General features: G+C 39.2%; 1 protein-coding gene across 1 annotated transcript in view; it reads left to right on the forward strand.

The window, feature by feature from the left end:
• MYO3B (myosin IIIB) overlaps positions 1 to 14,334 on the forward strand; it is a 510,258-nt gene that overhangs the window by 258,537 nt on the left and 237,387 nt on the right. The window contains exons 23-24 of the mRNA XM_077151780.1: positions 5,682 to 5,761; positions 12,386 to 12,463. Of these exons, the coding sequence (XP_077007895.1) occupies positions 5,682 to 5,761; positions 12,386 to 12,463 (158 nt within the window). The remainder of the gene's footprint in view (positions 1 to 5,681; positions 5,762 to 12,385; positions 12,464 to 14,334) is intronic.

The following is a 14,334-nucleotide window of genomic DNA, read 5'->3' on the forward strand; positions in this document are numbered from 1 at the left end:
TGATTACATTGTATTCACATTGGCACACAATTTTAAAGAATGGTTGGCATTTGTTAATGCCAGCTGAAGGAAGCAAGCTTTCTTCTAGGAGTATGTTAAAGAGGGATACCTGAAAACATTGCTTGGTGGGAACAAATACTGTACTTTGTGTCTTTCCTCATGTGCTAAGACACAAGAATTATACAAAAATTAGAAAATGAATGTTGCTCATTTTTACAACAATGTAAGGGTGAAAAAAGAGGAGTAACTGTAGATGAATCATGGGAGCAGAACTAATGCTGATTGGTCCTGGAGATCTGCTGTAAAGAAAGCATTGGCAAATTAAATACCCAGGCCTCCAGAAATCCATTATTCAAGCTTCCTCCATTTACCTAGGCCAAGCATCTTCACCTCTTCCTACCTGCTGCTGCTGAGAAATGATACATAGTGCTAAACTTAGTTTTATCTTCTTTATTTTTTTGTCTCCTCACCCAACCCCTACCTCAGAAATGTAAGATGATGTGTTTTCACAATCATAGAATTTTAGAGCTGGGTGGAAGCCCAAAACTCCTTAACCTTTTTGACGTGGATTTGCATGCACTGTTATCACTCTTACTCATTTGCTTATTGTTCCCGTGATGTTACTTTTTGAACAACACCATTTTCTGCACTGACTAGTCTCTAATTTATAGCCCAGGTAAAGATCTCACACACTCTTTCCAAACCACGAAGGGCTCGCCTACACCTTTGGCCACACTGATGACGGGCATGCTACGTGAAGGTTACCTGAAGGGTAAATAAAGCCTTTGTTCGTGGTCCAACCAGTGACTTACGATGTCGTAGCAAAGCCTTCCTTTTCCATGTTTTCTCTCCAAAACTTACCACTTCACTTAGTATTTTCCTTGAGTGGTGAGTAAATACTTTTTGTGCTTGCAAGTGTAAAATACTGTTTCTGGGTGGTGTGACGGTAGCTCAGTGGCAGAGTTCTCTCCTGCCATGCCAGAGACCCGGGTTCGATTCCCAGTGCCTGCCCATGCAAAAAAAAAAAAAAAAAAATACTGTTTCTCTGCTATTCTTAAATGTCAAATTTAAAAATGAGAAGCCCCCTGGGAATTAGCATGTGTGAAAGAAGGACACTGAGCCATGGTTAGATATTTTCTAAATCTGACCCTATCAGAAATTTGCCTTATGAACTCTCTGGAGATCAGTTTTCTGGCTTGGCAAATTTTTAAAGTCTCTTCCAGCATAACGTTCTTGCTCATGTATTGCAGATAGAATCTTTCTCTTTCCTGCCAAACTCCTATTAAGTATTGAAGATCAGCTGATTTCCTGCCTACTTTCAGATTTTTTTCCTGATTCTTCCAAGAAAACTTTGTCTTTCCGTCTTCTGCACTCTCATGTCACTCTTGTGTCACTTTATTCACAGGTTTATTATAATACTTTCTACTCTAAATTGCTTATATGCCAGTCTTTCTCCCTCTCCCATAAGCTTCTCCAGGTTGAGTTCTTAAAACAAAGAACCATATTTAATTTATCTTTGTAAGACCTATCTTTGTTAGACTCTTATTGTATTATTTCAGAGGATGAATAATTTGAAAGAGCTCCTATTTCAAAATTTACCTCTTAACCCTGACCCTGGGAAAGTCTACAGATGCCCAACAGTCCCATCATTAGAATCATTCCATAAAAGTTATGTTTCTAGAAAACTTTCCATACCATGCAGTCATCTCACCAAGTGAATCGATGCATTTATCTACCCATTAATCAATTAGACCTCGAGAAGAATGACCTAAAGTTTTGGAACAAAGATGGAAGTTTTGATGGGAATATGGATAAGGTCTGTACTGCCTGGAAAATTTGGAGTGGAGCAAGGAACTGGGGGAAAATATTTTGGGGGAGTAGGGAGAAGACCCTATGAAAGCTATGTTGCACCATCTGAAGTGGAAATAGGGATGTGAAGAGGGATGTAGGGAACCTGAATCCATCCTTCGCCTAAATGCAGTTTTGTCCAAGATGAGCTTTTGGTTGTACTAAAAATCCCTTTGCTGCATATGGAGTTGCTCTGAGGTTGGAATGACTCATTCTCATACGTCAGAGACAGATATGGGTGCTGACAGGTATGTGTACATGAATTTCATTTTATTTTTCTGGATGGGTCAAGTCTTCTTGGATTGATATCAACAGTGTAGGTTCTCAATACCTTTGTGAACCACACATCATTTCATGTGACAGCCATGTTTTTCCCAATGAGACCACTAAAAAATGTGAGGAAGGCAGACAATATCCAGAGCTTTCTTTACCTGGCTCTATGTAAGGGGATATTCATGTCATAAGAATGAACTGTCACTTTTACCAATGGGGCATTAAAATGCAAAGAAAGCAGGGAGCCACAGGTCTACTATTGTCTGAATAAGGAAAGAAAGTCTTTTTACTTCCTTGAAACATTATGACTATTCCATACAGAGTTGTTTGCTGGGCTGACATCCTGTTTGTGAGTTTGAAAAGCTTAAGGAGGAAGTTACTAATATTTTCTCCCAGATCTGCAGTTTTGAGATTCCTGGATCACAGATCTTTAAAGTTATAGTTTACATTCTAAAAAAAAGAGAAAAAGAAAATCACTTGTGTGTTGAAAACATTGGTTTGGTTTCCTTCAAGCAGATAGCCTCAAGTGGTGATAATTAGGCAGAAATTCCTTAAGATGTTAAACAACCACCAATTAAAAGAAATGGGGAAAGGGTTTCAAATTCCCTTGCAAATTTGAAGTTTTCTAGAAACATAACTCTTTGGAAATGATTCCCATTCATCTCACATGCATGACAAAGGCATGGTTGTATATTCAGAAGAGAGTGAATTTATCTGTGCTTTTCTTTCTTTACAGCAGATGGGAGGACAGGCTGTTCTTTTTATTTACCCATTTTATTCCTTCCCTCTACAAAACTACAGCGCCCTCCATAATATGTAAATTATCCATGTTCTTTTCATGAGAGATTAGGCCATGTTCAAGTGCGCTGGGAGCTCTCCCAATCCCCTTTGTCTCTTTACTGATATTAACCAAGAAAGCTGTAGATAATGCCTTGGGAGAAAGTTATGTATAGATATGACAGATGGTTATGTAAAGACAAACTAATTTTTTAAATATACAAAGTACTATTGTATGTTTTATATAACTATTTTTTAAAAAAATTCTTGTATGTTTATTAGCTATAATACTATTAACTGAAATTAGAAAATTTCAACCACTACAAATATCATACCAGCACAAGTATATCCTCAGCTGGTTCCCAAACATTACCAACACAATCTATTTAAAAGACAAAGCTGGATTTATTGCTTACTCAGCAGTGCCGCAGATAAGGGAAGACAAAATCAGACTTGAGAATTGGAATTTTTGTTTAAGGAGAGTCTTTCAAAGCTTGGGGCTTGAGGGAAATAGCAAGGTGAGGATTTTGAGAAAGGAATTCAAAGAAGTGTGGGGCATAAGCTGTTATGTTTTTTTCCCATTGAAAAGTCCATGGGTCTTTCAGGAATTTCCTATAGTGAAACTCAAACCAATTGCCTGGGTAAGAGACTGCCAGAAAAAATAAAGCCATGCTGTTCTAATGAAGACTAGAAGAGCGATGAAGTCATAGGAGTATATAGACTGTAAGGTATGGTTTCAGTTCTCAGTGTCCATGCTGTGTGTGGGGTAGACAGTTTTGGTTCTCAGGTCTACTCAAATAACAATCTTACAACAAATGAACAGAAGGATTTGTATTTGCAGTTTCTTATGTTTAGCTTTTTGCAGTCCGGTGTTGCTTATAATCATTTATTAGCTTATTTGTTATGTTTGGAGGGAAAATAAAAACTGGAAAATTTCCGGAAAAAAATGCCCACCAACAGTCACCACTAAAACCCTGCAACAAATCCCATCAATCCAGAGGGAGACTGAATTCAAGGTTTGGTCATTTTGGGCAATACTTTGTTCTAGTCCTTTCTTAGGAGGCGACTGAAGAAAAAATCCTGGGTGCTGTATCCTTATCAGGAGTTGAAAATCCTGTGAAGCATGCAGGAAATTGCCATCTTTTAAAAGTTCCAGCTCTGTCTTCAAATCACTTGTCTCTTTCCTGTTAAATTGGAAGCAGGGAAATTGTGCGGGATCAATGCATTTCAGATTCCCTCTTAACCTAGTTTCTTTGTAGGGTATAAATTCCATTACATGGCTCTGACTTCTGTTTTCTCTCCTCAACAAGTGTTGGTAGTCACAGTTCTGGGAAGGGCAGGAGGGAGCTTTGGGGCTCTAAGGCATCCTTAACCAGGAAGAGGCTGTTTCAGGGATGAAGCTTTGGGAATTTTAACATTTGAAAGAAGCGTGAACGTCGTATTTACATTTAAACTAAAATGGAAACTTCTTATAGGTTATGTTTCTGCAAGGTGTATGTGGAGCATCTGAGGAGGTCTATTGTTTATTCATGCTGTAAATCCCTTGAAATGTGTTAAAATGTTTCCCACTCATAATAAAGCTCCTGCCACTCCCGGATTACGACTTTGATGTCTCCAATCCTGCTTCAAAGGCTTCTTTCTGGTCTATTAATCACAGTTTAGCCTCTGAAGATATCACCAGAGAAAACATTTGGACATCTTTGTGCTAAACTTGCTAAAACTTTGAAATCTTATGTGTCTTGCATATACACAAATTGCAGCATTTCCTTTCACTGACAACTTTTTATTTTGCTTCATAATCAAATGACATTGTAAGTAAAAATGCAAACCAATCTCTTCACCCATTTATTGGGGGAATGGGATCTGAGATGCTGTGGGGGTTAACTAGTGGGGATGGGAGAAAAGAGTCTAAGAAGAGGCCACAGAGACCCTAAGGGGAAATGACTTATCATTTTTCCTCATTTTTCATTAGTTTTTTGACTAACCAGTGCTCACAGTAGCCAATTGATGAGATTCCCTTGTCTTCTCTTGCCTTCCTCTCTCTGCTTTAAGACTTTTGTAAGCTCTTCACAGCAAATAATTTGTGCCTTGTACCAGGCTGTGCTGACAGTGCTTTCCATGAGTTATCTCATTGAATCCTCAATTACAACTATGAGAGGTAGGTGTGAAGACATTATAGACAATGGAACTGAGGCTGTGAGATGTTAATTAACTTGTACAAAGTTACGTCTCCAGCAATCAGCAAAGCCTAGGTTGGCTTCTTAGACTCAGGCTACTGCTTCATACTTCCTGCTTCTGCTCTGTTAGTGCACTGGTCAGCCTGTGCCCCCCTGCTGAGGAATCCTTACTGTGTGATCTGCTCTTCAGTCTGCCAACGTCTTAAACCCTTGCAATGATGTCCTTTATTGTTCAACTTCTCTGTCAGAAAATTTCCTTCAGTATTTTTTTTTGCATATTCATCTCTTTCAGTGACCAGCTGTACTTAACCAGAGACTTCTATTGTTGTTTTTGCTTATGAAACCAATGTAAATTCAAGTCATATGCATATTATAATTTATTTATAAAGTTTAAATAATTATAAATTGTAGATGATGCTATAATTTACAAATTATTTATAATTTTTGTTACTTAAATGTTCACAATCAACATTTTCTAGATCTTCCAAATTCAGAGAAGATCATTTGGAAAATTCAGAAAAATATAAAAACACAGGGAGAAAAATCACTCATAATCCCATTCCTTGGTTTTTCCTTCAACTTAAATTCCTTGTCTTTTTTCCTCAGGTAACTTGGCCCAGACAAGAGCCAGAATAACAGCTTCCTCAAGGTCTTTGCCGCCTCATTTCAACGCTGGGAGAGCCAAGGTGAGTAGCAGCCTTGTACCCAAAATGATGTGGCCCAGTGGGGTGCTTCTGTCCCTGGGATAATTCTAGATGGACAATTAGTTTCCTTCATCTGGCCCACTGCCTGCGCAGTCTGATAAAGAGATTGAAGACATTCAGAAAATTAAGGGTTAGGAAATTTGAAGCATCGTCCTGGAATCCTTGTAATCATTGCTCCTCAGAAAGATCACTTAAGATACTCAAGGAGGGGTGGGCCAAGGTGGCTCAGCAGGCAAGAATGCTTGCCTGCCATGCCAGAGGACACGGGTTCAATTCCCGGTGCCTGCCCATGTTAAAAAAAAAAAAAAGATACTCAAGGACACTTGAAAATAAAACCCTTCTAGGAAGAGATAAAATATTTTTCCTTGAACCTATCACCATCATTAGAGGATATAGATATAGCAACCAAAGTTTGTCCACAGAGAAGAAAGAAACCAAACTGCTTTCCTAGTGTTCTGCTTTGTCTCCTGGAAAGATATGTTGTATGCTTGTCCTTGGAAGGGGGATGCTAGCAAGGTTAATAAATGTCCAGCTATGAAATATGTTTAACTGTTTCACCCTTCCTGATGATGCTTAGCAAAGGTCTCAAGGACTGGCTCATTAATATTCAGTATAAATACTAACACCAAAAAATGTTATCTTGAAGGTGATGGGGTAATGAAACAATCATGTCATGTCACAGAATTGTCTTATCTTTTTATTTACACAGAGTATTGTATTAGCTAGGGATCTCTAGAGAAACAGAATCAGCAGGAAATATTCATAGATATAAAATATATGAGTGTCTCACGTAACCATGGGAACGTAGAGTCCAGAATCCACAGGGCAGGCTGTGAAGCTGATGACTCCGATGAATGGTCTGAATGAACTCCACAGGAGAGGATCGCCAGCCGGAGCAGGAAAGAGACCGTCTCTATTGAATCCTCCTTAAAAGCCTCCCAGTGATTGGATTAAATGTCACTCATCGCAGAAGACACGATGAGTGTCTTGCTTGATTACAAATGCAATTCAGCTGTAGGTGCAGCTCATGTGATCATGATTTAATTCTATGAAATGTCCTCATAGCAACAAGACAGGCCAGCACTTGCCCAACCAGACAAATGGGCACCATCACCTAGCCAAGTTGACACATGAACCTGACCATGACAAGTATTAAACAATTTATTTAATAAAGAATAAGCAATTCAGCCACATGATAATTCTGTTGAATATTATCCCAAAATTGACATATATACATATACTTATGCTTTTTTCCCTTGAGAATAGAGAAGACTAACCTGCACATGGTAGAGAATCACATCATTTTTTTAATTCCTCACAATATTTTATTAAATTAGTTGCTTTATAAAACACTGCAGATGTCATAATTGTTAGCATAACAATTTACCAAACTGTAATTAACTGGTGCCGTTTGCTGAGCATGTTTTATAAAGGAAAGAAATGCCAAAACCCTGTTGAAGTTGTTCCATTGCAGCCTAGGAGAACAAAGGAGATTTGTCTCTCAGACACTTAAATCAGGCAGTTAAAACCTGATTTAAAACCTGGAGAGGTGAAGAATTTCTCTTCCCCATTTGAAGCACTCCATCAGTAGAAAGATTTTTGTTGACAACAATTTTATACCCATTTGTTGTTACAATCCAGGGTAATGCCCCACTTTTCAACCTTACTACTTTGCAGCCAGATATTAGGAGCAAAAATTGTTGATAATTCAGGTCTTTTGAACATGGAGTATTTGGTCCCCTAGAAAAGATTTGTCTAGGAAATTCAATAATATCAAGAACCTCTTGTGTTTGTTGGAGTCTGTGCTTGTCAGAGTCATTGACTTCTACCAGACACAAAAAATAATTAGAGACCACATTCCCCTCCTTTCCTCAATTAGAATTTTTGACTATCGGACCTATTCGCCTGCACCCCTACCCCCAGAGTATCAACACAGTGTTACCTCCCTCCAGGCACTGCCTATTACTGTTTAGACACAGAAGTCAGATTGTCCTGCCCATGTGAAAACTGTGCCCTCTAATATGTTATATATATTTACAGAATTATAATAATACATATAGATAAGATGAAAATGATAAGAAATTTGTTTTATGATGAGTTGAAAGTTCTAATTAAGGCATCTGAGCATATGAAGGGTAACTACAGCAATAGAAACATACTCTATCATCCTTATCTAAGATAAAATGATAGAGGCAGCCCTGGATGCAGCTGGGCTGCAACACGTTGAGCACCACTGCACGAGAGCTGGTTTTCAATGCCAGTCTTGCTTTCCTATTCAGTGCTATAGAGACTTTTGAGAGGAGGCATGCAGCAGGGTTATTTTCTCCTTTAAGGGATGGATGGGTCACTTGACAGCAGTAAAAGTTCTTGACAAAGAGCCTTGTCAAGTATATAAGTGTAAGCCCTTCTGGGGATTCAGGATGCAAATAGTAAGCACTTGTAGAGATCAGGAGGAAAATTCTTCAGTTTTTCATTTATTGCCAAAATCTAGATGGTTTATGGGACTTCTTAAGAGTCTGTGTCTTTATCCTATAATAAATTTAGTTGACAGCCAAGGCAAATCTTTTTAACAGCACCTTGCTTACAGACTCTGATGTGATAAGTTATATGAATCTGGCAGTATATAATATTTAGGAAGTAAGGTTTTGGAACCAGACAGAACTGGGTTCAAATCTAGACATTGCCATTTACTAGCTGTAAGATACTGGGAAATTTACCTAAAGGGTCTGAGCCTTAACATCCTCATAGGTTGAGTGGGAATAATAATAGTACCTACCTCATAGAGTAGTTTTGAGGATTCAATGACATACTGTAGACAAAAGTTTAGTATGGTCTTTCACATAGAAATACTCAATAAATGTTTTATTACTGAAGTTTTGATATTCATTTAAAATGCCATGTATGGGGTCCATATGTACATGTAATCATGCTCATTTCCTGTGGGCTTGGGGTCTATAACACAATCTGTAAAGTTCATTGCATGGCTACTTTGAAGATTAAGCAGCATCACTCATGAAGAACCCAGCAGGATATTTTTCTCATGGGCAGAAAGCAAGCTTGCTGAACTCCAATTAACTTAAATTGTTGTGTAAATTGGTGTTGTAGGAGGAAGGCATACTGGATTAGACAGACAATTTTTTTTATCTGGAATACCAGAACACCAATGTATTAGTTTGCTAATGCTACCAGAAAGCAATATACCAGAATTGGAGCAGCTTTTGAAAAGGGAATTTAATAAGTTACAAGTTTACATTTCTTGTGCCAAGAAAATGTCCAAACTACGGCACCAACAAGAGGTTGCCTTCACTCAAGAAAGGCTAATGCTGTCGGGAACACGTCTGTCAGATGGGAAGGCACGTGGCTGACATCTGCTGATCCCTTGCTTCTGGGCTCTGTTGCTTTTTGCCTCTGTTTCCTAGTGGGGGTTCCTCACTTGGCATCTGTGGGCCCTCACTTAGTTCCTCCAGGACACAACTCTAGGTTCTGGCTTGCTAAAGTTATCTTGATGACGGGACTGGATCTAACCAAAGTGGACCTACTGGACATGCGCAGTATCTTACACTTTAACCTACAAGTCACCTGTACTTCATTCTGCCATTTTCTTTTATATATTCTATGACTAAGCATGTAATCAATCAGTGTATGCTCAATAATCACATCACCTCTAATTACATCATTTGGGGCCACTGTGCTCATTATCCTAAACCCTGTGCATCTTTTCTCTAATACAACTATCCAAACTACTGCAACTCTGGGAGACAGATTTTGGGCCCCTAGGCCATCTGCTTTCCTACTACGTGCCTAGAATAAACTCTTTCTTTCTTTGAAACCCTGGTGTCTCAGGAATTGGTTGTTGAGTGCATCAGGCAAAAAAATCCATGGCCTTTGTCCCATAACAAAACCCCATGATTCAGATTCCAAAACTCTGTACTTAATAGGACATGGTCTCATTGAGCCAACAGAAGATTTTCTAAGTTCTTTCCCTCCTGTTTGAGGTAGAAATTTATGAGATACTTTGGAGAGAACTGTTTCTTTCCTGTGAGAAATCCCCACCTTTGCTGGGGGGTGGGGGGGAATATTTGCCAAATAATGCTCCTATTAGCATCCCTGTTCTGAATTGTCTCTAGGAAACACTTTTTGTTTGCTTGCTGAATTAAATTAACTAAATTAGCTCAGGAAGACAGACTCTTAGTTCAGACAACAGCTATTTTGGTTTTGATTTTTTCAGGCTGCCTTTGGAGTTCCACAGTGATCCTGGTACAAAGTTCTCCTAGTTTAATGGAATGAGAGGCAAAAGAACACAACTTCTTTTATGTCCCTTGTCCAAAATACTCTCTTTTAAATCTGCTCTGTGTCCAGGAGAACCTTGTGACTATCGTATGCATATGTATAAGAGACCTTTGACCATTATTAAATTTGTAACAGTAAAAATTACTAAATTAGAAAATACTCTAATTATATAACATTTATTCTGTAAAATGAATGCTAAAAATATAGGCAATGAACTGCAGACAAGCATTAACATTCCCAGGCTGAATATAACGAAGAACAAGTTTTTACTTAACTTTTTATGAGTTACTGTGTAAGTGAACATCAAGTTATGATGAAAGAGATGCTGGGTGGTTGGACACTAGCACCCACTAGCTGGGGCTCACTCCCACCCAGCCTCACAATTTTGGGGGTGCAAACTGGTACTTAAATTCTGTATTCTTCAAATGTGCTGCAAGGAATCTGTACTAGTCTTAAAAACAATACATAATATTTCCTTGAAATTATGCCTCAGCAAAATTAGTATATGTCAAAGATTTTCTGGTCACTAAACTATTTTATTCTCAAATGTCGGGTGTCTGAGTATGTTCAGAGGGAGAATAATAGGTAAATAACCAATTCCTACTAATAGACAAATGTGGATGTGCTTTTAAGGTGCCCTTCTTCTGTGAGGGGTTGGTTTGAATAAAAAAGGATGGAAATTGAATGAGGAAAAGCAAGGTTCATACAAGAGGTGCTTCCTTGGAGAGAATCTCTAAGTAGAAGGAAGTGGTGGGGAAATTCTCAAGTTTAGGGTGTGTGTATATACATACTAAGGTCAGGTGGGGAGAAAGAAAAAAAGGAAGAAAACTCTCAGAATTTACAATTCAGCTGAAAGCAGACCCTAGCTAAGATCTTTTTCTCGCTCCTGTTTCATTTGATCTGATCCAAATCTCACCAGCTCTGAGCTCTGTCCTTCAAATGGCAATGTATTGGGAAGGAGACCTTCAGTGTGGGTCGTTTAGATAACTGTGGAGAGGGTACAATACCATTTTCGCTGATGGGACAGGTTTGTTGTGTTTGTTGTTTTCTATTTCCTACATTAGAGTAACCTTCCTTCTAAACCCACAAGCTTTCACTTCCTTCGTAATCATTAAAATTTGTTAAAATATTAGAACTGCAGGCTACTTCAATTTAATTGTGGATAAATGGATTGATGGCATTGGGAATGCATCCAACCTGCAGCTAGAAAGTTGCACTATCCCCTTACATCTCTTCACTCCTGTCAAGTTTTCGTTCACTATTTAAGTTTTGTTTCTCGTTTTTTTTAAAACTTAGCTCTGCATTTATTCCCCTTCTTTATCCAGATCTGTTAAAGCATTTCCTTTCCATCTTTCACATACTTCCTCTCCAGGTAAATCTCATTACTCCCTCTCCCTTTTAGCACCCAATTTTCACTTTTGTTGAGCAAGGCTGCAGACATCCTCACCCATCTGGAGGTGGCTGTCTGGATAGCAGTCTACCCAGAGAATACAGGTGCTGAAAGCAGCATCTTCTAGTTCAAAGGTTCCTGCTTCGTACCCTTGCCACCTGTTCAGAGCAGATGGGAAGCTGCCATGCTACCATGACTAAGGCTGGTGCTGAAATGCCACTTGTGCATCCTGAAAACCAAATAGCTTCGTGTGTACAGAAACAGGGTTTTTGCTGTTGAAATATGATAATGAAACACAGATGTCTTTTGATACCTACAGTTGTTTTCATTCATAAATTCCCTCTGGTCAGCTCAGATAGTTGGAAAAGATGACTAGGAATGGGTATTATCTCACTGAGTTCCCAACAATTTGGTTTGCAAACTCCCATCTGCTTTTAAGGAAGTGGGAACTGTGGAAGGCAGATGGTAAGTTCAGCATCATGGCCTTATCCTGGGGAAGGCAGAGGTACTGGCTTAATTCCCTGCAGTACAACCTGGGCTTTAGGCCCATGGCTTTAAGGCTTTATAATCACCCGGGCTCTTAGGCCTCTGCCTGGTTTTCTTTTTAGAAATAACTTGGTCTTATGTTGCATCATTAGCAAACTTAACAGGGGCCATTAGAACATGAATAAGTCTGGAAATAATGGTGAGGTTTTATATTGAGACTGTACTGTACTTCACTGAGTGAGATCATGTTGTCATACCAGTCGAACGATGCAAATTCGTTTTTCATTTATGTCTTTCAAAAATTTCCCACAGTACAAATTACTGGGCTCTAAATATCATGGCCCCTCATATATTTGACCAAACAGCCTTTCAGATTTTGACAAAGATGGAGAATGGATTATCCGTATCTTCAAACCACTTCTCTTTGTCATTGCTTCTAGGTGGACACTCTGGAGGCGATACGACATCCAGAAGAAACCACCCACATGAAGAGGCAAACCATGGCTTCTTACTTCCGGGTATTGGATTCTTTTTTATCTATGTTCTGCCTACTTTCAAAGAGGACTTGCCAAGCCTTCCCACGAGAGGCCCAGATTCGACAGAATCACTGAAATAAGGGCAAAGAACAAGTACCAAGAAAAGAAGGCAGGGGCAGAAAGGTGGGGTAGCAGGGAGAGAAAAGTGTACTAGGGAACCTGCCTCTGAATCCAGTTCTGTCTATCACAGAAAGATTAGATGAAATCCTATCTCTAGAAGGACTTCTCTGCTACCAAGCATTCAACCTTTTCCATTGAATGTGCTGATCTGTTAGCATTTGAGCTGCTTCTTGGTTTTAATGCTACTGGAGTCAGCCACTTTTCCAGCATACTGAGCAGTAGTTAATAAAATTCCAGAAGGTGGCTAATCAGGTCCAGATACTGAGAGAATCTGTCCTACCATCGGCTTTACTTTCCTAGGTTGAATTGACCCATTATAAGACTTTTCCCTGGGCTTGATGATTTCAAATCTCCACTGCCCAAGTTCCTAGTATTTCATGTAATAAAATGATTCCTTTACATGAAAACTTTATCTCTAGAAGGGCTCTGTTAAATACATATTACATAGGAAAGATAAGACATATTTGCAAACCAGTTTGCACCGATTTATTTATTTTAAAATCATAGAGCCTTAAAGTTGTAAGTCCCTTAGAGATCATTTACCACTGGGAGCCAAGGTCCAGGCAGCTTCATGGTGGACACTCTGTTAGGCCAAAGACAGAATAGATCTCAGAGAGCAGCACAATAATGTTGTAAGGTGAGGTTGGAACAGGAAGGGGCTCAGCAGGGGTGGGAGAACATGAGGATAGTGGGAAGCTGGTTTATGAGCTAGAGGCACCACACAGGCTGAAGGGCAGGACTCGGGACCCAGCACCTTGGGTAGGAGAATCCACAGAAAGCTAGCTAATGCAAGAAGGATCTAAAGCCAAGAAACTCGACTTGGCCAACTGTGCTTCAAAGCCAGACTAGAATTGGTCTCAGGGTATTAATTGCAGGAAACCGAGAGGCCTTTGAGTCTAATACTCTATCCCATGCCATGATCTCTGTTACAACATCCCTTGAAGGTGGCATTTAGCCTCTGCTTCTTCACTCTAATATCTGGGCATTTCTCATTGCTAATTATTTCTTATTTTGAGACCTATCCTTGTCCTGTCTCCTGGGTTAGAGGCTGTACCCTCATCCTTCCATCTGTCTTGCTTGTTGTCTGTGTCTGCTTTCCCATGGGATTTGACTCTGCAAGGCAATCCTCTGTATCTTTGGGTGTCCTCATTATCAGAGAAGCCTCTAGCTTATAATTTTTTTCAGAACTATACCCATGACAATCAATTTGATTGTCAAAATTAGGCTGTGAGGTATGCCATTAGGTCTTCAAATGCTGAATCTGAAAAATAAGGTGCATTGGCAAGAAAGGGAACACCCTTTTCATGGGAGGTGTGATTATGAAATAGTGGAGCTGATTTCCTGTGTGACTTTAATTGCCCCTGAAGGAATGTCTAAAAGAGGAACTACTGAAATGGATGCCCTGAGACTCAGCTGAGGCCCCCCTGGCTAAACATACATTTGTTTTTCCATACCCTTACCTTGTCCCTTGCTATAAAAGCCCTGTACAGACATTTAATATATATCAGTTAATCTTTATCACAATCTCTTTTCTCCCCAATTTCCTTGTTCTCTCTCTTTCTCTCTGAATTTGTGTATGTTTTCCTCCCTTTACTGCCAGGAATTGCTTAAATTTTCTGTTGTTTCCTTGGCTGAAGAAGCAACTAACCCCTGTCCTAAAACCTGGGCATTTTAAATTAAAGATACAGTTTGAGGAGTATAACCTTGGAATAACAGAGAAGGACATTCTAGTT

The sequence above is a fragment of the Tamandua tetradactyla genome, chromosome 3 (genome assembly GCF_023851605.1).
Source record: "Tamandua tetradactyla isolate mTamTet1 chromosome 3, mTamTet1.pri, whole genome shotgun sequence".
NCBI classification, from domain to species: domain Eukaryota; kingdom Metazoa; phylum Chordata; class Mammalia; order Pilosa; family Myrmecophagidae; genus Tamandua; species Tamandua tetradactyla.